This window comes from Vairimorpha necatrix, chromosome 7 (genome assembly GCF_036630325.1).
Source record: "Vairimorpha necatrix chromosome 7, complete sequence".
NCBI classification, from domain to species: Eukaryota; Fungi; Microsporidia; family Nosematidae; genus Vairimorpha; species Vairimorpha necatrix.
This window is the reverse complement of record NC_088822.1, coordinates 417,911-437,839: the sequence shown is the minus strand read 5'-3', so window position 1 is coordinate 437,839 and position 19,929 is coordinate 417,911. Positions and strand designations below refer to the sequence as shown.

General features: G+C 27.6%; 10 protein-coding genes and 1 non-coding gene across 11 annotated transcripts; 4 read left to right on the top strand and 7 right to left on the bottom strand.

The window, feature by feature from the left end:
* Positions 1 to 308: 308 nt before the first annotated feature.
* VNE69_07035 (putative SP-containing membrane protein) lies at positions 309 to 692 on the bottom strand (the record flags this gene model as incomplete). Its single annotated transcript, XM_065474039.1, has 1 exon — positions 309 to 692. One exon carries the CDS (start codon positions 690 to 692, stop codon positions 309 to 311), a length of 384 nt encoding a protein of 127 aa, XP_065330111.1.
* A 22-nt stretch (positions 693 to 714) lies between these two features.
* Positions 715 to 798, bottom strand: VNE69_07903. Its single transcript has one exon. It is a non-coding gene; the product is annotated as a tRNA-Leu (tRNA).
* Positions 799 to 1,259: 461 nt separating this feature from the next.
* Positions 1,260 to 2,762, bottom strand: VNE69_07034 (NADPH-dependent diflavin oxidoreductase 1 (NDOR1); the record flags this gene model as incomplete). The annotated part of the gene is made up of 1 exon (XM_065474038.1): positions 1,260 to 2,762. One exon carries the CDS (start codon positions 2,760 to 2,762, stop codon positions 1,260 to 1,262), a length of 1,503 nt encoding a protein of 500 aa, XP_065330110.1.
* A 161-nt stretch (positions 2,763 to 2,923) lies between these two features.
* On the top strand, positions 2,924 to 3,910 carry VNE69_07033 (tyrosine-tRNA ligase (YARS1); the record flags this gene model as incomplete). Its single annotated transcript, XM_065474037.1, has 1 exon — positions 2,924 to 3,910. One exon carries the CDS (start codon positions 2,924 to 2,926, stop codon positions 3,908 to 3,910), a length of 987 nt encoding a protein of 328 aa, XP_065330109.1.
* Positions 3,911 to 8,149: 4,239 nt separating this feature from the next.
* On the bottom strand, positions 8,150 to 9,388 carry VNE69_07032 (general transcriptional corepressor; the record flags this gene model as incomplete). Its single annotated transcript, XM_065474036.1, has 1 exon — positions 8,150 to 9,388. One exon carries the CDS (start codon positions 9,386 to 9,388, stop codon positions 8,150 to 8,152), a length of 1,239 nt encoding a protein of 412 aa, XP_065330108.1.
* Positions 9,389 to 12,009: 2,621 nt separating this feature from the next.
* VNE69_07031 (DNA-directed RNA polymerase I subunit RPA12) lies at positions 12,010 to 12,309 on the top strand (the record flags this gene model as incomplete). Its single annotated transcript, XM_065474035.1, has 1 exon — positions 12,010 to 12,309. One exon carries the CDS (start codon positions 12,010 to 12,012, stop codon positions 12,307 to 12,309), a length of 300 nt encoding a protein of 99 aa, XP_065330107.1.
* A 283-nt stretch (positions 12,310 to 12,592) lies between these two features.
* VNE69_07030 (ADP/ATP carrier protein) lies at positions 12,593 to 14,233 on the bottom strand (the record flags this gene model as incomplete). The annotated part of the gene is made up of 1 exon (XM_065474034.1): positions 12,593 to 14,233. The coding sequence occupies one exon, from the start codon at positions 14,231 to 14,233 to the stop codon at positions 12,593 to 12,595; it is 1,641 nt and encodes a 546-aa protein (XP_065330106.1).
* Positions 14,234 to 14,529: 296 nt separating this feature from the next.
* VNE69_07029 (ceramide synthase) lies at positions 14,530 to 15,315 on the top strand (the record flags this gene model as incomplete). The annotated part of the gene is made up of 1 exon (XM_065474033.1): positions 14,530 to 15,315. One exon carries the CDS (start codon positions 14,530 to 14,532, stop codon positions 15,313 to 15,315), a length of 786 nt encoding a protein of 261 aa, XP_065330105.1.
* Positions 15,316 to 15,405: 90 nt separating this feature from the next.
* Positions 15,406 to 16,167, bottom strand: VNE69_07028 (N-acetlytransferase; the record flags this gene model as incomplete). Its single annotated transcript, XM_065474032.1, has 1 exon — positions 15,406 to 16,167. One exon carries the CDS (start codon positions 16,165 to 16,167, stop codon positions 15,406 to 15,408), a length of 762 nt encoding a protein of 253 aa, XP_065330104.1.
* Positions 16,168 to 16,185: 18 nt separating this feature from the next.
* Positions 16,186 to 16,578, bottom strand: VNE69_07027 (glutaredoxin-like protein; the record flags this gene model as incomplete). The annotated part of the gene is made up of 1 exon (XM_065474031.1): positions 16,186 to 16,578. The coding sequence occupies one exon, from the start codon at positions 16,576 to 16,578 to the stop codon at positions 16,186 to 16,188; it is 393 nt and encodes a 130-aa protein (XP_065330103.1).
* A 124-nt stretch (positions 16,579 to 16,702) lies between these two features.
* Positions 16,703 to 17,104, top strand: VNE69_07026 (glutaredoxin; the record flags this gene model as incomplete). The annotated part of the gene is made up of 1 exon (XM_065474030.1): positions 16,703 to 17,104. The coding sequence occupies one exon, from the start codon at positions 16,703 to 16,705 to the stop codon at positions 17,102 to 17,104; it is 402 nt and encodes a 133-aa protein (XP_065330102.1).
* Positions 17,105 to 19,929: the final 2,825 nt, after the last annotated feature.

Here is a 19,929-nt window from a genome sequence, read left to right as displayed (position 1 = left end):
TTTTTAAATATACAATAAACATTTTATAATACAAATGTATTCTTATTTGTAAATTTTTTTGCTTAAATATAAGTTGAGACAGAAGATATGATTTTATATTAATTCTGAGTTATATTAAAAATTCAATATAACTTAAAAAAATATAAAATTTTACAATCGAACTCACCATGCATAAAAACTAAAAAAGACATTTTAAAGGACTCGATTCTAGAGGTTGCTAGTACAGTCCCGTAAGAAATTTGAAAACATAAATCTCCTATGTAAATTTTTTACCTTCTTTTTAATATACCATGTTTTTTTATTGATTTTTAAACTTCAAATATTCCAAAAGGTTTCTCACAAAAGACTATAAAATACATAGACACACTTACCATCACAAAAACCATAATCCATGCATCAACTATCATTCCGCAAATCTTTCTCTCAAAATCTATTCTTATTACAGTACCAAGCTTCTTAAAATACTCTGTACTGTTTTTTAAATATAAAATCCTTACTGGCTTTATATTGTTTGGTATATAAAAAACTTTTTGTTTTATTTCGTAGAGCGATGTGCCAGGATACGAAATCTTAATAGAATTGCAATCAAGAGAAGAAGATCGTATGTAGAAAGACTTGACTATTAATAAGTCGAAAGAAGAAGTGGAGATTTCTATATTATCAGAGAAAACGAAGGCAAATAAAAAGAACATAAAAAAAAGAAGGGGTAAAAAATGGTATCTGTGGGATTCGAACCCACGCCCACGAAGGTGGAACTGATCTTGAGTCAGACGCCTTAGACCACTCGGCCAAGATACCTGCGTAAAGAGATAAATAAAATAATAATCAAAAGAACCAAACAATGTATACATGAGTGTAAAAAAAATGTATTAGTTAAAAATTAATATAAAAGGATTATACTCGTTATATTTATTAAAAGAAAATTAAGTTTTAATTATTATACATATGGTTTTAATTGTTAATGCATTCCTAGACATGTACTTTTAGTTGACGTGTTGATTGGTTATGTCTTTTTGTTTGTCATATCTAACAAAATTAAACCATTGAATATTGCTAATGTGATTAAAAACTATAGTTGTTAGAATGTAAATGGCGAGTATAAACTAAAAGATCGACAAATTAAAAATTTAATGTATATCTATGTTTTAATGACCTTATTGTGCACAAATAACATTTAGACTCTTAAGATTATGTATCAGTAAAGCTTCAATAATTTGTTCTTGTTTCTTTTACCTAACTTTCTGTTTATTTGATATTTTTTACCACGTCTCAGTCTGAAAATGTATTTTCTTCTTATAAACCTCTTTAAACAACTTGTCTACAATATTATTGAGTCTAGAATTCCCACTTACTATAATTGACCATTCGTCTATATTTTTTATCTCATTTATATCGTGAAATACATCTTGAACATATTTCTTGTCATCTCTGGAAACAGCGCAATAAAGATTAACATTGTCTTTTTTAAGTTCATCTTCATACAAAAAATCCCTGTCTCTGTATCTAAAACCATATAAAATTATTATTTTGTTGTACACATTCTCATTTAAAAAATTAATATAAGCTCTGGGAAGTGTAATTCCAGTACCAGTACAAATAAAACAAAGGTTTTTAGTATTAAATGATATCTTATTACTAATATGACTGACTTTTATGGTAGATCCTACTGGTAATAACCTAAAGTATTCAGAACATAAACCTTTTCTTGGTTCAGTAAGTCTTGTTTTGTAAGATACAAGAGATGTAGTTATACAAAAACACTCTTTACGCTTGGTTAATGTAAAAAATCTAGGATTTATAATAGGAATATTCATAAGTATGAAATTTTTAGAAGGTTTAACTTTAAAATCAATAATTATCTCAAAAATAGTGCGTTTAGTTAGTAAAACATATTCGTAGTACAAATCATAATTATAATACATTTCTCTACATTTCATTTGATATTCTTCTGTAGTGAAAGATACGGAAAGAGATAACTGTAAAAAAAAGTGTTGTTGTGGAATACTGTTGAAATCGCACTGGTTTTTGATATATTTTATAAACTCGTCGCACTCGATATTATTAAATTTTACGAATTCAAGATAGTTATAATTTTCTGGGTATATAGCTAAACAATCCCCTACAGAATAATTTGGTATATTAACATCAAATTGTAATTCTAATATAGGCAAGTTATAATCTTTAGGAGTTAACAATTTACTGCATACTAGTGTGGCGTCTAAAAATTTGTTTTTATTAATAGCAAATTGTGTAGCATCTTTTAACGGCAAATGACTTATTAGTGGATAAAGATCTTTCATCCAAATTTTTAAATCACTTAAAAAACCTTCTTTATCTTGACTGTCGCCATTTCCTCTCCTTATTAATGGATGAGCACCACCTCTTTTTATTAAACAATTGTATAATTTTTTCGCGCAATAGTTGAACGAATTATAAGAAGAATCTCCTAACCCGAAAACAGCAAAATTTAAATGACTTAAAAAATTTTCCGGCAAATTTTTATTGCAAATTGTTTTCCAAAATTTGGTCATATTAAAAGGCTCTGTACCATTTCCATGTGTTGAACATACAAATATGATAGTTTTTATTTCGTAAATCTTTGTAAAATCAAATGAGTTCATATCAATAGTGTAAGATTTTATTTTGTTGTCTGATGGGATATTATATATAGTTTCGTCGTTGTAACCGTATAATAAAGTATTTTGGATTAGTTGTGCTACATGTTTAGCATTTCCATTTTGTGATCCGTAAAGAATAATCATTAGTTGAGGATAAAAATATTTTAATTTTAATAATATTTTTTTTTCTTTACATTGTACTATTAAAAAATATTATTTTTAATCAGTTTTTAAAATTTTTTATTTAGTAAATTATTTCTAATACCGTTAAACTTATTTTATTGATTAATAAAAAAGCCCTTTTAATGAGTTTAACGGATAAAATTTCACTAATAAATCAGAATTTGAAAGAAGTAGTCGGCAAAGAAGTCATGGAGAAAATTCTTGACAAACGTAACTTAAACATATATTGGGGAACTGCTACCACTGGTAAACCACATATTGCGTACTTCCTTCCAATATTTAAAATTAAAGATTTTGTGGATGCGGGCTGCAATGTAACAATTCTTTTGGCTGATATTCACGCATTTCTTGATAATCTAAAAGCTCCAATCGAAAAAATTGAATGTAGAACTGTCTACTATAAAAAAATTATAAGTTTGATGCTAGAAAGCTTAAAAGTAGATCTTACAAAAATTAATTTTGTGTTGGGAAGTTCATTTCAGAGAAGTAACGAGTATTTTAATGACATAATGCGCATTTTAAACCAGACAAATCAAAATGATGCTAAAAGAGCCGGAAGTGAAGTGGTTAAACAAGTAAGTAATTCTAAACTTAGTTCACTTGTCTATCCTGCCATGCAAGCACTAGATGAGGAATATCTCAAAGTAGATGTACAATTTGGTGGAGTAGACCAAAGAAAAATTTTTATGTACGCTAGAGAATTTTTACCAATAATAAAATACAAAAAGAGGATTCATTTAATGAATCCTATGATACCAGGATTGAATTCTGAGAAAATGAGCAGCTCAGACAAAGATTCAAAAATAGATTTATTAGATACGGAAGAAGAAATCAAGAAAAAAATAAGTCATTGTAATTTAGAAAACGAAGGACTTATGTCATTATTTAAATGTATAATTTATCCATATTGTGATATTTACAATTTAGACGTAATTGTGTCTAACAAAAAATATTCATTTAAGGAATTGTCTGAAGATTTTAAAAAAAATAAATTAAACGGGAACTCATTAAAAAATACGGCGGCTGAAATTATTGAGAAGATTGTAAAACCGATTAGAACAGCTATGATGGAGGAGAGTGATATAATTGAGAAAGCATATGAGAAATAATATGATTAAAAATAAAAAAAAAATAATATGAAATTCATAAAATCTATTATAAACTTTGTAAATTGCAAGTAACATTATTTACCGTATAAACTCATTCTATTATATAATTAAACGTTAAGGAAATTACATAATGTATGTCAATTCCAAATAAATTATTTAATATTAAGCAATAAAACAAATAAATTATCATTTGTTTGTCGTTTTATATTGAAAAGAATTACACTAACGCATTAATCATTGAAGTGTCATGTTTTCATGACTCAAATAGTTTATGTTCAAACGTCGTTGTAAAATCTACAATTTAACATTTAGCAATAATACTATTTTGTCTTGTTTAGATCAAAAAAGATAAATTTACGAAATAAAACATAATGAGACATAAAAACTGTATAGGCAATATGGCCTACATAGACATATTCCATTCGTAGGTACTTTGGAATATAATAGGAAGTTACACAGCAATCTTTACAATAAAGATTCGGGTTTGATTTATGCTATGTAATTTTGGGTTGCTTGGCCATTCTACACATGCGCATATTTCAATTAGTCTTTCCAGAACTCAGAGCTGTCGGTTTATAAAAAAAACTAAAAACTAAAATACTTTTATTGTTATTAAAGAAAATCCACACAGCAAATAAGAGCTGCTGGTTAATGCCAGTAAATATTTGCAAATAGCACATGTCAAGTGACAGATCTCCAGTGGTCCTAAGATTACCCTGGAGACTAGAGAATACTATTCTATAAGTATTCTCCTCCTTTACCAAACTATGTTTATGGAGGGGAAATGTACAATATTTTCCCGCCTATAAATATAAAAGAAAATCATACCCTTGGGGTATGAAGATGAAGAACAATAAAAATTATAGTTTAAAACATTCTTCTCGGACTGATGGGAAACCATCAGTCCACAATGGTGGTAACGGTGACGAGGATTTGAACGATCACTTTAATAGTCTCATCACGCACATGGAAAAAATATGTCTGATCAATAGGTGGACAGAATTTAACGGCGAAACTTTAAAACAAGCCGAAGATTTTTTAACTCAGTTCCGCGAAATTGAGGATGTGTATACGCAAGATAAAACGCTAGATATTGCCAAATCTAAACTTAAAGGCAAAGCGTTAACATGGTTCAAAGCGTTCGAGGGTGATGAAATTACAGACTATGATTCATTCAAAACCCAGTTTAAAAAAAAGTATTTAAAAGAGAAACTAACAGAAGATATAGCAGATAGGTTCATGCATCTATATGTGGAAGGTCCAAAGGAAAGCGACATTTTAAGTTACGCTTATGACCTCAAAAGATATGCAAAAGGAAACCCTGAATATTTTGCCAGATCAAAGATTTCTATAGGAAGGAACTCCCCTGATAAGTTGAAGGAGCCTATTAAAGAAACGAAAGATTGGTTGGAATTGCTGGAATTAGTTGAGAACAAACAAACTCTTATAAATTATCATTTAAACAAAAAGAAAACATTTAGTAGAAAACCATCTTATGAAGCTATCTCACGAGAAAAAAAAGATAATAAAATTTTTGGAGAAAAAGCAGAACAAGTAAATTCTGCCATGCTTTTAAGGATAGGAGAAATGAAATCGACTACTAAACTACAAGATATCCGCCCGAGGATAAATCTATATTCGGGAACGAAAAAATTTTCCGCTCTTATTGATACCGGATCTCAAGTGAATCTCATTAGTAAAACAATGATTCAAAAACTGAAATTAAAACCAACAAAAGAAACTCTTACGGTTGAAGGAATAGGGGGCCAGGTCAAATCAGGAGGAAAAATACAAGTCTTTATAAAGAGGCCCAAGATCAAGAAAAATGAAATGATCGAGGCTTACGTAATAGATAAATTACCGGAAGACTTTATAATTGGCATAGTAGATGCCAAGAAACTAAATCTACTCAAAAGGTTTGATAAAATAGATGGCGCTATAGCAACGAAATCTGTCTGCACAACGGGAAAAATATCCGAAACACATCTAACAGACATTGTAAAAGAAAATTACTTTCAAGAAGGAAAAGAAAAAAGTAATAAACTTGCCATAGTACATTCGAAGGCTTTCCATATTAAAGACCAAAACTTAAGCTTTAGTAGTAGCAATGTTATAGATGAGCTAAAGTATTGTCCGGAATCTAAGTGCATCCAACATAGGAGACCATTAGGTCAAAGGGAAGCGATAAGAGTCAAGCCCAAAGTGCTTTTGAGTAAAACTGGAGAGGAAGAAACTGTATCGACGTTTACTCTCCCGGTCGCTCCAATCAAAGCATCTTTCAGTGACATGGTAATTTGTAATGACAAGGGAAAACTAAACAGAAGTAAAAAAAAAGAGTTTTACCCACATCATTTAATACAAAAATTACATGATCCACCCGTATTTACAAACTTTGAATTGTTGTTAAAATACCTACAGCTAAATACCTGGGGGAAAGGCAGAGAACATATACCTCACAAAAAAAGGAGGAAAAAAATTTACAGGGGCAGTATGCTACCGGAGCTTATAAATAGACAATTTAGATCTATTAAAATGATAAATGGATGGCGGAAAGACTCCGACGAAAAAGAAATGCTTCGTTATACATCTATCGCTTACTCGCGGAAGAAACCAAGAAATGAAAAGGAAAAAGTTAAAGACAATGTGAAATTAAGTGTTCATAGAGTTCGGGACGTAGTACGAAAGCGAAAACCACCGATAAGCATTCAGAAGAAAGGAATTGACAAAATGAAAAAGTCATATACTATCCCTACGGTTGGAATAGAGGGAGTCTATAAATTATATATCCTAAATAATGACGCATTCGCTATTAACTGGAAGTACTTGAAGACGCGTCAACAAATGGTAACCTAGGAGCCTCTAAAGAAGGGGGAGTGTCAAGTGACAGATCTCCAGTGGTCCTAAGATTACCCTGGAGACTAGAGAATACTATTCTATAAGTATTCTCCTCCTTTACCAAACTATGTTTATGGAGGGAAAATGTACAATATTTTCCCGCCTATAAATATAAAAGAAAATCATACCCTTGGGGTATGAAGATGAAGAACAATAAAAATTATAGTTTAAAACATTCTTCTCGGACTGATGGGAAACCATCAGTCCACAGCACATATTAAAAATTTTATGTATAAATTTTTTTTTTTTAATTTTTGCGGTGAAAGCGCAAATATCGAAATTGAAAAGGAACATCCGGAGGTGGGGTACTTTAGACCCCCCCTTTGAAGCGCTTCAATTTTTTTTTCGAACCCCAAAATTGAAGTGCAAAAAAAAAGAGGAGCAAGAAAGGGACAAAAATTTCTTATCACTTTAAACATTAAAAATACAAAATAAATATATATTTATGCACACAATTATATTTTAATACAAGTTTTTACAATAATATAAACCAATAAGCTAATTTTGCCCTTCTGATTTTTTAGAATTGGGGACAAAAACGCTCCCCTCTGAGAGTGTTCACTTTATAATTTTGAACCCCAAAAACGAAGTGCAAAATAAAGGAGAAGCAATCATTAGTACTCAAATTACTTGCATCTTCAAACAGTAAAAATACCAAATAAATATATATTTGTATACGAAATTTAATTTAAAAAAAGATTATAACCATAAAACTATATAATTCTTTATAACTTAACATATTTAAATTAAATTTTTTGATTTAACAATATGTGTAGATCGTTGAACATTTATTTAAATTTTCTTTTATAAATAATATTTATAATTTTAATTGTTGGTTTATTATTAAAGTAGATTTTTGAAGAAAATCTACTTTAATAATAAACCAACAATTAAAAAAAATTGAAAAAAATAAGAAGGGCGAAAAAAGACACAATACTTCAAATGATTATTATAACTAAATCTAAAATTAATTTTTGTATAAAAGCATATATTTATTTGTTATTTTTAATGTTTAAAGTGATAAGAAATTTTTGTCCCTTTCTTGCTCCTCTTTTTTTTTGCACTTCAATTTTGGGGTTCGAAAAAAAAATTGAAGCGCTTCAAAGGGGGGGGGGTCTAAAGTATCCTTCACCCGGAACATCCTACTAATAAGTGGTATAAAAATAATATATGTAGAACATACAAAACAATCTTTATGAGATAACTATAGGGCTTCTTCTATTGCCAGGCAATAACAAAAAACTATTCATGTAGCTTTTAATTACGCAAAAAATAAAAAATTTTATCTCAAAAATTTATTTTATGTTTAGAATTTATATATGACGTTATTTAAAATTTTCGCTTTCAATTATTTAGAAATTTTTTATAATCAAGGTCCTTAATATGAGACATCCCACTTACATTTACATAATAGATTGGTTCATTAAAAATGACTTGAGAGTCTATATATCTTGTGGCATTGAGATTAGCATCTGAATCCATAACAACTAAAGAGCTAGTCACTTTCCTCAATTTATAATCTACAATTTTCAAATTATTAAGAGCCTCCTTACAATATGGCTTTTTAACCAGCGCCTGTTGAAAAAGTTTCTGCGCTGGTTCATATCTTTTTAATTTAAAATTCATTACACCTGCCGAATTGTAAGATATATAGAACGCGGGGTCTAATCGTGAACAAAGCAAAAAAATTTCAAGCGCATCATCATACTTACCTTCCTCAGCCATCACTCTTCCTATAATGTAAAGTATGTATGGATCAAAAACTTCGTTTTTAAGATCGCAATTACAATACTCCAATTCCTTCAAGATACTCTTAAAGGAGAGTTTGATGGCAACTGGCTCGTTATGACATTTGTAAATGTTTTTTATTGCGTCATAATTTTTTTCTTTAAAATTGAGCCAGTTAAATAACCTAGCAGCAAGAATATTCTGCTTGCTAGATACCATCAATTTTTTCAAGATCATTGAACACATTTCTGTGTTCTCTGTGATCTCATAAATATGCGCAATCTGAAGATTGACATCGTCGTTTAAAGAATCAAACTTTACGAATGATTCTAAAACTTTGAAAACTCCAAGCGCATCTGTAAATTTCCTCTCCTTTTTGTAACAGATCCCTATTCTGTACATTATTTCGAGTACTTTTGGGAGTTCCACGTCGGCAGATAGGATTAGGGTAAACCACTCCCGGGACAATTCAAAATTTTCTAAAAGATCGTAAATTAATCCTAGACCGTAGAATAGGAATACATCATACGACGATGTATTCAAATACGATAAAAAAAACTTATCGTAAGCTTCTACGATCTGACCCGTCTTTAACAAAATATGCCCTTCTAAAATAGTGGCACATATTTGTTTCGGGTCCACGGATCTAATTTTTTCTACTATTTCTCTAGTCAATTCTAAATTGTCCTGTTGCAAGAAGCATTTCCCAAGAACGTAGAGAGAATTAATGTTCTTGGGATTGACCAATAATGCTTCATTACAACATTTAGTGGACTCCCGTATGTTAAGATAAATCTTATTCTTATGGCTTCGAACCTTTTTGTTTTTTTCGAGGTTTTCGAATGCCATTTCCATTTGTGGGATACAATCAATTTTTTTTTATATATTTTTTTAATTAAATTTTTGTAAAAATAAAATGCAAATTTTTAATAATGAGAGTATTATTGCTTAATAATTTAGTATATGAGTTATATTTTAAATTTTATTGTTTAAAGTAAACAAATAAAAAAAAATCAAAAAACCTATTTTTGATGAAAATATAAAAACAAAAAACATTAATACTGATATTTTTAATTTCAAGAATTAACAAATCTTTTCGGATTTTTTTGATGGGTGCGAATTTTTAACAAAAAAATAATTAAAAATCAAAAAAACAAGAAATTGTTATTTTTGATTCGTGGAATTTATGATCAAATTTTTGTTTTGATTAGTCACTGAAAACAAAACATACATTTTTCTTATTTTCAAGTCAAACCAAATAAGTTTTATTTATTTGATGTCTCTATTGACTAAAAATACAAAATCTTAAGTATTTTGACTTTTGTTATTTGGAAATTTTTAAAAAAAAATTATTCAAGAAAAAGTATTAGATTTGTTCTATTTATAATATAATTTTTTCGAAATTCTAATATGTTAAATATTAAATTAATTAGTAATATTGATGATGAACTTTTAATTTGACTCGTTAATTATATTTAAAACTCATTTTTATGAAAGATGACACGTAATTTTGTACACGTGTTACTTATGAGATCAAAAATATTTTAAAATATTTAACTGTGAAGATTATCGAATATATTATGATAGGTGGAATAAACATTGTAAAAATAAGTTAAAACTTTAATCTATGCAGTTATAACTTGAATAAAAAATATAAGTAATTATTTATAAAATATTCGTATGCTACGCTAGCAATACTATGATTAAGAATTTCATTTATGCAATTATTTTACATTTATTTGCAAATAAAAACAATAACAACATATTCTAAGTTAATAATAAGTTTTAGTAATCTCTGAAATGAGATCCTACTATAAGATTAAAATCTATATTATTGTTTACGAAAAGTAGGTCGTGTTTGTTTATTAGACTAAGTTTTTTGATTAAATGTCAAATTTTAATATTTGTGATATTGGACTAAAATATTTGACATTGAAAGCAAGAAATTGGTCTAACTCTTGCTAATTGAGTAGTTTATTACTTAATAAATTGTCTAATGTCCGTTTTAAACTCTCTATGATTGTCCTGGTTGATTAAACTGTTAGACCACAAAAACGAAACACAATAAAAGAGGAACTGGCCTTACAAAAACCATACAAACTATAGCCAATAAATATATAAAGGTCAATTAGAATTTTTAGAGGATTTAAGTCTACTATTGTGCAGTTCTTAAAGTAAAAAAACGAATTATTAAATCCAAGAAGGTTTTTTAAAAATTAATTTGGAATTAAAACTTTCATAACAGTGCACCAATGTGGCATAATACTGAATTAGAAAGGGTTATAACTTGCTTCCTTATCATAATAAGCTTGTCAACATTGATTTTCATATTGTAGTTCAACAAAACATTTCTCTGTGTCTTTTTTATTAATATTTGGATTTAAGCTTAAACTTGGTTGTAAATGCCCGAAGTCATTCTGTTCTTAGATGTGGTTTGATACCTACCAACGTCATTGCATAAAAAATATGAATGTTCAAATATTTATTTTCGTCTCGATTTGCATTATTAATTTTCGCTTTCAAGTTCGGACTTCTTGAAAATTACGGTATGTTTTATTTTGACTTCTATAGTTTCAAAAGCTTCTTATCATTTAAATAATATCATTTTGGATCAGAATTTAATAAAATTATTTTAATAATCAAGAACTTAAAGATTCGAGGTCATGACAGATATAAAAAAAAAATTTATGGTAAAAATAAACAGACAAATAAACATCGGTAACCTTATAAGATCGTTTTAATAGATCAAAGAAATTTTTTAGCAAAAAAAATTTTATGTGTACAAATACAGATTCTAAAAATTAGTAAAGCATAGGTTTTAAGAACATATTGAATTTAAAATCATTAATAAGTGTGTAAATTATAAACAAAAAATAATTTTAAAGATTATTGTAGCATCAAATTAAAAAGATGTTTGCTGTAATTATTTACACTACAATCTTTTTGGTTGATTATGGTTAAACTCTTACAAGAAATATTAGATTTATTTTTTTAAAGTCAAGAAAGACGAGATAAATGAAAGATTAAAAACATTATAATATTTATAATACATATTATTGAATCGCTGTACATTGATACACTACAATGTAACAAAAATGAAAAATTTCATAATCGTGCTCAAAATAACAACAAAGAAATGTTTTCCGATAATTCAAATAGATATACGAATACCATAAATTATATCTGCTTGTTTGACTTATTTTGAATTGTAAGAAAGTACAACTGAATATTTAAACTTGCTTTAATAATAAATAACAAATTTTTATTTTTTTATAATAAAAACAGACTATCTGATTCTAAGCATAAAATATTATTGCAAATTATTAATGAGACTTTTCAAATATTATTTGCTTATTTGATATTAAAATATATGCAATTAAACATTATTTACACAAAGATGTAGAGAGTTTATGATCATAAAGAAAGTCGGATCTTGAAATTTTCTTTTGTCTTTTTCAATGATTTTTTAATTCCCCATGTTTTGTAAATGTGGAACAATAATAACTGTAAAAAAAAATAGTTCAGAAATAAAATGCGCAAGATGTAATTCAAAATTAACTCACTTAAATATAGAAACTATAAAAATGCAAAAAACTTTAGAAAAAGAAGAACAAATAGAAATCAACGAAGTCAAAGGAGCGAAAATAAAATACCAATGTCCGAATTGTAACGCAGAAGAAATGATGTACAACACAGCCCAGTTAAGATCAGCAGACGAAGGCCAAACAGTTTTTTATTCTTGTGAGTGCGGGTACAAATTGACAGTCCAGTCCTAAAAATTTATAAAAATAAAAATATATTTGCCCATAATGAAACTTACAACAAAAATGATAATAATTTGTATTTTGTCTTCTTTCATATACTTGAAATTAATGAAATTATCTTTTTTACTTTATCTCATTTTTGAATCTATGACCTTAATAGCTTATCTTATATTACTGACTGTGTACGAAGCCTTATCTTTAAAAGATTGTAAAGAAGAATTTATAGAATACAAAAAAAGACAAAAAAAAATACTGAAAATGTAAAAATAAAAAATTTTATATCTATACAATTTATTTATTCTGCTTCTAGCTTCTTGCTTTCTTTTTTAAGATCAATATCTACATCTGAATTATTTTTTATCGACTCATTGTAAGCTCTCGATAGATAAATCACTGCTCTAATCCAAATATAAATCAATAAAAGTGAAATTATCAATGTAAAAGGACTGGCTTTTCTTACATTGTCTGTATCTAATGCAACTAAGACTCCTAATCCATACAAAGATCCAATTGATTTCCCTAATTTATTGAAAATTCCATCATATACACTTTTAAATCGAGCTCTGTGTGCGGGATCGATCCTCATTCCCATTTTCTCTTTACAAATATCAAAGGCAGAATATTTTAAAATTTTTATAAAAGCCAAGAAAAACATTCCACTGTAGTTTTCAATACTGTAAATATATGAAGCATGTTTGAATACAGAAGATATCCAAGAAAAGGCTAGACCTTCTTTTCCTGAATTGTAAATAGATGCTCCTAATACAATAATAGTGCCTAATAAAGTCATTAGTGGTGTCAGAAGTCCCATTGTGATCCACCCGCTTGTCTCTATTAATGTAGAAAATGCTGACAAGTTTAACGTAATAACCGTCACTGCTACAAGAATTTGATCTATAGTATTAAATTTCGCAGAATATTCACCTACTTCAAGACCCAATGTTTTTGAGGCCGCTTTGATTCCAGCTTTATATACAGATTCAATTAAATTGAATGTAATATTATAGAAAAAAACAATTATACAGAGAGACATCAATAACTTTGATTTCATCATAATACTTATTCCTTCTTGGAAGCCTACACTGACTTTCTGTTTCTTTTTAATAGTATTTGAAGATAAAAATATTGGTATAGCATTGACTTTTGTCTCGAAATAAAACTTCATATACAACAATACAAGACAAATTGAGCCTAATATGATGAATATTGATGAATAAAGAACCTGATTCTGTGCGTATGTAAAGCCTTTTCTCAATTCTCTAAATTGACTACTAACCAATCCGGAAATTAATAAAGCTAAATTAGCAATAATATAAAAAGGTGGAAGAAATCTTGTAAATTGTCTGATTGTACAACTTTCATTTAAGAAACTCATAAAAAGATACGCCATTAACAAACTTCCCCACATTTCCGCTACTATAAAAATTATTGTTGACACTGGTTCATTTGCAGTAATTAAAAAATATTTTAGAACATTCAAACCTCTCATACCTCCTTTATGATCAGCGAAAACATCTTTAAACTTGAAGCCAGAAGGTAAGAGTGTTTTCTCATACAGAAATACGACGCCTAGTCCAAAGAAAAAAGCAGTAAACGTTATTAAAAATAAATTAAATATTGACGATACTGATCTATTTTGCATAAGCCATTGTATGAGAACAATAGAAGCAAATGATATAGGCAAGACATAAAAAATCTTCATGAACATTATAGAATTTTGATCTTGTCTTACCATTACAAACAAATCTTTTAAAATTCTCATAAATGAATATATAAAGTTAATTAACCCAAACATAATGCCGAGTATAAAAAATTTAGGAAATTCGACTCTAGCAACTTTGAAATAACTCAATAATCCAGTTCTTGAATTTGCTATCTGTTCTATTTCGTCTTCTGTTGGTAATGTGTTTTGAGGATTATCATTTGGTACGTCCATAGGGTTAATAAAAAATGTAATATATTGGTATGTTTGTTTACTAACATAAAAAAAAAATTTGAAATTATTTTAAATGATTTGGATTTATAGAAAGTTTATTATTGATTTATATTAATTATAAAGTCTTTAAATGTTTTTAGATTAAAAATGTCAAAACCGCCCAATAATACATTTTATTGTGTAAACGAAGATTTTAACTAAGAATAATTTTTAATGTTTCGTGAATAAATTTTTTGAAAATTTTATTGGTGATTAAATATTTTTTTATATATTTAAAACATGTAAATTTTAAAAAAATGGATCGTGGAGAACCTGCACAAATTTGGTATTTCCCTGTTTTATGTGCATCTTTTGTTCTTTGTAATATTTTTATAGTATTGAGATCACTTATATGGAAATCCGTTACAAATAAAGTTTTTCAAGGAAACAACAATAAAGCACAAGCTTGTATCTCAAAGATCTTTTTCTATGGATTTGTATCTATTTATGGATACTTTGTATTGAATTATGAACCATGGTCGAAAGATACTAATCAATATCATTTAACTTTCGGGCCAGAAACTTACCCTTTAAAAATTTATTTTTACTACATTGTCGAATTTTCCTTTTATCTCACAGAATTTTTATATCTTCTGTCATCATATGACAGTAAAGACCGTTATCAACTAATAATACATCATATAGTCACTATATCTCTCATAACCCTATCATTTTGTAAAGATTACGCTAGAGTCGGGATTGTTGTTATGGGACTACACGACGTAGCCGATCCTTTTTTAGAGTGTAGTAAACTACTTGTATACATGAATAATACATTATACGCCAATATCGGCTTTGCTATGTTCACCGCAGTTTTCATTTTGAGTCGTATATTTTTTTATCCATATTGGATTTTATATCCAACATACCAATATCTTAAGAAAGCGTATACATTAGATGCTTTTTTATGTGCTTGTTGTCTATTTATTTTATATATTTTACATTGGTATTGGACTTTTATGATACTAAAAACATTTAGAAATATTTTTGTAAAAAAAGAGTATAAAGATGCAAGATCAAAAAGTGTAATAAATGATAAATAAATCGTAAAAAAATTTACCTCTTTTTAATTAAATATTTATTTATAGAACTCTAATTCCAATGATTTTACTTATTGTCTGCAGCTTCTTTAATTATTTCTGATTTTTTCTATTTTTTAAAATTTTTCTAAGATTTTCGCCGTTATTTTTTGTTGTTTTATTTCTAATAGGGTTAAAAGGAAGTAAATTGCAATATCTGCCAAACATTGCAAAGTAACATCCTTCATTTTTACAAATATTGTAATTTTTTGCTACCATGATAGGATCTTTGAAATTATGATATTCTTCAAATTTAGGTGCAAAGTCAGAGGGACCAAGATCAACGAATGATCCTCTATCAAAATTAATGGCATAATACATAGCAAATGATATGTTCATAAACTTATCTGCTTCATTTAAGTGCAATCCTATAATAAAATTATTATCAAAATTATAATGTAATTTCAAAGACTTCAAAGCATAATATATTAACTTCCTCGCATACCCCTGTCCTTTATATGCGTCATTAACGAATAAGGAATACATTTCCACACCTTCTTCTTCTTTTATGTATGTTCTAAAAAGTGTACTGATTTTTGTGTAATATTTGTTCCTTTTAAAATATACAGAGGCCACAAGTTCGTCATTTCGTTTTATTTTAAATATTTCGTAAATCGAAGCCTCTTCTATAAGTTGTTTATCTGTAAACTCGTTCTCAGAAAATGCTTTGTGTACAATTAAAGAATCATTCTTTATTAAGTCTAGACTTTTTAGTATCTGCTCATCAGTAAAATAACTATGAAATGTATCTTGAGATTTTACAAAACTATATTGAAAAAAAATAACGGTAAATGAAAATACATTGTCAGTTAACATGGGGTAAAAATATAAAATTTAATTTTTACCAATTATACATTGACGATCAAGAACGTTGTCAAGTAATTTCATTGATTTAGCAAGATTTTTGTTGGGAAGTAAATGTGGATATTTGGACATAAAAAATATACCATCTCCTACTTTATGTCCATTTTCGTATACCCATGGTACTCGTCCATCACAATTTTTTACTATGTAATCATTAGCTTCTTTGTCGTCTTCCACGTAAATTTCTTGATGCGGGAAATTATTTCGTCGTAAAAAATTTGCTAATTCTGTACTGAAATGGCATGCGCGGGAAAGCACTACTACTATTCCGGGAGCGAGGAATTGTTTAGGAATTTCTGCTGAAGAAATGGCAGCACGAGACACAAAAATATAAGCTATGGGAAGAAATAATGACAGTCTCATAATACCTGAGATAAAACAAATTAAAATAAAAAATGTTTCCAAAGTACAAAATCTCATTGATAAAAAAAACATATGTTTCATTTTGAAACACCAGCATTTTATTTTCGTTTGCTACAAAAACAATATGGAATGGATTTCGTTTTTCACGTGTGTCTACATTTGTGTCGGTAGAATATCTCCATATTCTTACAAATTAAATAAAGAGGATATTACAATAATATATAGAGCCCAATGTCCACATAGCCAAGCTGCATTAAAAACCTTGAGAGGACTTAAATACGGTGTTAAAGAAATTGAGGAAAAATCGAATCCAGAATTGGTAAATTATGTTAGGAAATATATTCACCCCACCTTTCCTATGATTTTTGTGCACGGCGAGTTTATAGGAGGAAATGACGAGTTTCAAAAAAAACTAAAAAGTGGTGAAATCGACAAGATGATGTTTAAACTTACAAATAAAAATGGATTCTTATATTATTTATTTGTTAACACAATATACAGTTTTTTTCTATTTATAAAAATTTAATTTAAAAATAACAATATAGGTTTTAATGTTTTTTAGTTCCAGCAATTACAAAATTTGACAAATTTAAATATTTACACAAGCTTGCAACACTTAATTTAGTCCAAGAATATAAAACATAGCTTAAAAACGCTAAATTTGTAAAATTTCTATAGTTCAAAAAATTTACATTGGTTTTTTAACAAAACAACGCTGGTCGTAACCACAAAAATATTTAATTGTTCTGCGGTGTTGATGTGAATTATATAATAGGCAATACTTAAAAGATCTCCATTTATTATATACAAAAAAGAATTAATAACCGAAGTTTGACTGAATACATTTAAACATTTAAGACCGCTAATACGCCATATGATGAATCGTAAAATGCATTACGAAGAAACAAAAAACCTAAGAAAATTAAATATATATTTCTGTATTGGTTGATTAATACAACAAAAATATTGTGGTCTGGTGGAAAATATAAATATAAGTTTAAATAAATAGATTACTTTTGTGTTTGTTTCTAATAATTCATAGTCAAAATGATTTTTGTATTTATTAAAAGTGCCTTTTTTCATTCTTTACTATAAAACTTATACTGATGTTCTATATTACAAATTGATTGTTACACATCGTATTTTTCTCATTTGGATAAAATATTTTTAACAAAATAGATTTGATGTAGACAAAATTAGTCGCACTTTAAGAAAGTTTTAATCAAAAAGTATTATTCATATAAAATTTTTAACTTATTATTTTTTATATTTTTAAGTGCAGCGAGGATCGTCTGAGAATTTAAGGATTTATAAGATTTTGCATAAGCAAAAACATCTGACTTTTAGTGCATAATTTATTATTCTGGCGATCATACTAATATTAAAAATATTTAATAAATTTCCGACTAACACGTATTTGATGTGCTCTAATAAAAGAGTTTAATATAAAATTTGAATTTATATTATATGTAGCTTATCAGTAAAAATAATGTTTTGGATAATGAAATTTATTTTACTTTATGATCTATACTATAATAATGATTAGTGGGGAAAACCATACGGTCTTTGTAAAAATCATGTTACAAGTAATAAGGAATCTAAAGTATAAATTTGTCTCGTATGATATTAAGCAGATGCAATACTTAAAGTTTTATCTAGTATTTTTTTGCAAGTAATAAAATTTATGCCTACTAACAAAACAAAGGTTGACACTTAAGATTGATTTCGTAAAATCGATTATATATTAATATAAATCAAATTGAATTATAACAAATATTGTCATTAGGTTTTTTGTGTCTTTGGATTTGGATAATAATCTAACGTCTCAAAAAAAATACTTGTATCTTAGAAAATTTATTATGTAACTCGCTGGCAGTATATGCAGCCAACCCATACAGAAATGTTGAAAAATAAGTTTGACCATTTGAAAGTTATAATTCTAAAAATGTTTTGATTAATTTTTATAATTTTAATTACACATTTTGACCCATGTGTATAAATTTTATACTGTCACTTTTTATTCTTATGCCATAAATATACAAAATCTTTCAGATGTCAAAGTATAAATGAACATATATCATTATTGAGAGTTTCTTCATTATGTTTTGTCACATAACAAAAACACATAATAAATTGAGTTGTACCATTGATGCTAGTTACCCTTTTAATAGAATTCACATAGTTTATAAATTCGGAAGAGTAAATTATTATCTTTAGTAGTACTCTACTGGCAAATAACAGTATAATTTCTAATATTAATACTTAACATATTTAAAATATTAATTTTGTGTATCCATACCTATTCACATATTGATTCATATGACAATCTTTTTAATTTAATATATTTTACCTTCAATAGACATTTGGTGTTTATTTTATTTTTATAGATATAAGGTAATAAAAATTTTCTTATACATTTTTTTGACGATAGTCTAGAAAACAAATGTTGCGATTTTTGTTTGATTTCATTGCAAATGTATAGTTAGTATTGCAGTTGTTCGTATATATCAAAATTTTATAATATAATTTCAGTATATTTTTTGTCTAATGCCTGCTTGTACTATGGTTCCTTTATTTAATTAAACATGTACTGTAGATATACATCAAATATGCTATTATTATTTGTATCTAGTATCTTTACTAATAATAAAAAAAGTTTTATTGCATTTTTAGCATACGTCGACAGCTATTTAAAACCTAGATTTATATCATAAATTTTTTAAAAACCAACATAGTACATTTAATTTCATAAAGATATTAGCAGTACAATCTAAATTTACCAAATCGACTTAGTCTGTATACTAATTCAATTACGAGGCAGTTATTATTGCGATTTATGTTAGGTACAGGTGTGATATTAGATATTTGTTCTTATTACAATTGTTTTAATTTTTATGTTTACTATTGGGCTTTAATTTATCTGTTTTATTGAGACTATGTAATTTTGCAAAATTTTTTTGAATCGCGTATTATGTAGTTACATGTGGTACATATAAACCTTAAAGTCAAATTAAATTTCTAGTAAATATTTAAAATAAGTTAACAATTATTTGGGATTTGTCTAAATTGTAAATTCTAAGTACAAAAACACAAATTAAAAAAATGCAAACCCTTGAACAAAAAAATCTTTTATGTTGTCGCTTTCATTTTTTTTTTCTTGCAAGTAAGAGGCAGGGAGAAACCTCACATGGGGACCAGAGGGATTTGGGTGTGATCCTCATTCAACTGGTACTGTGAGATTCTTACTCACTAAAACCCCCTCCATACAACTTGCCGGTGCAGCAAGCTCCGCCGTATCCATTGGACTTTGGCTCCGGGAGAACGATTTCCATTTATACCTCAAATCGCGTC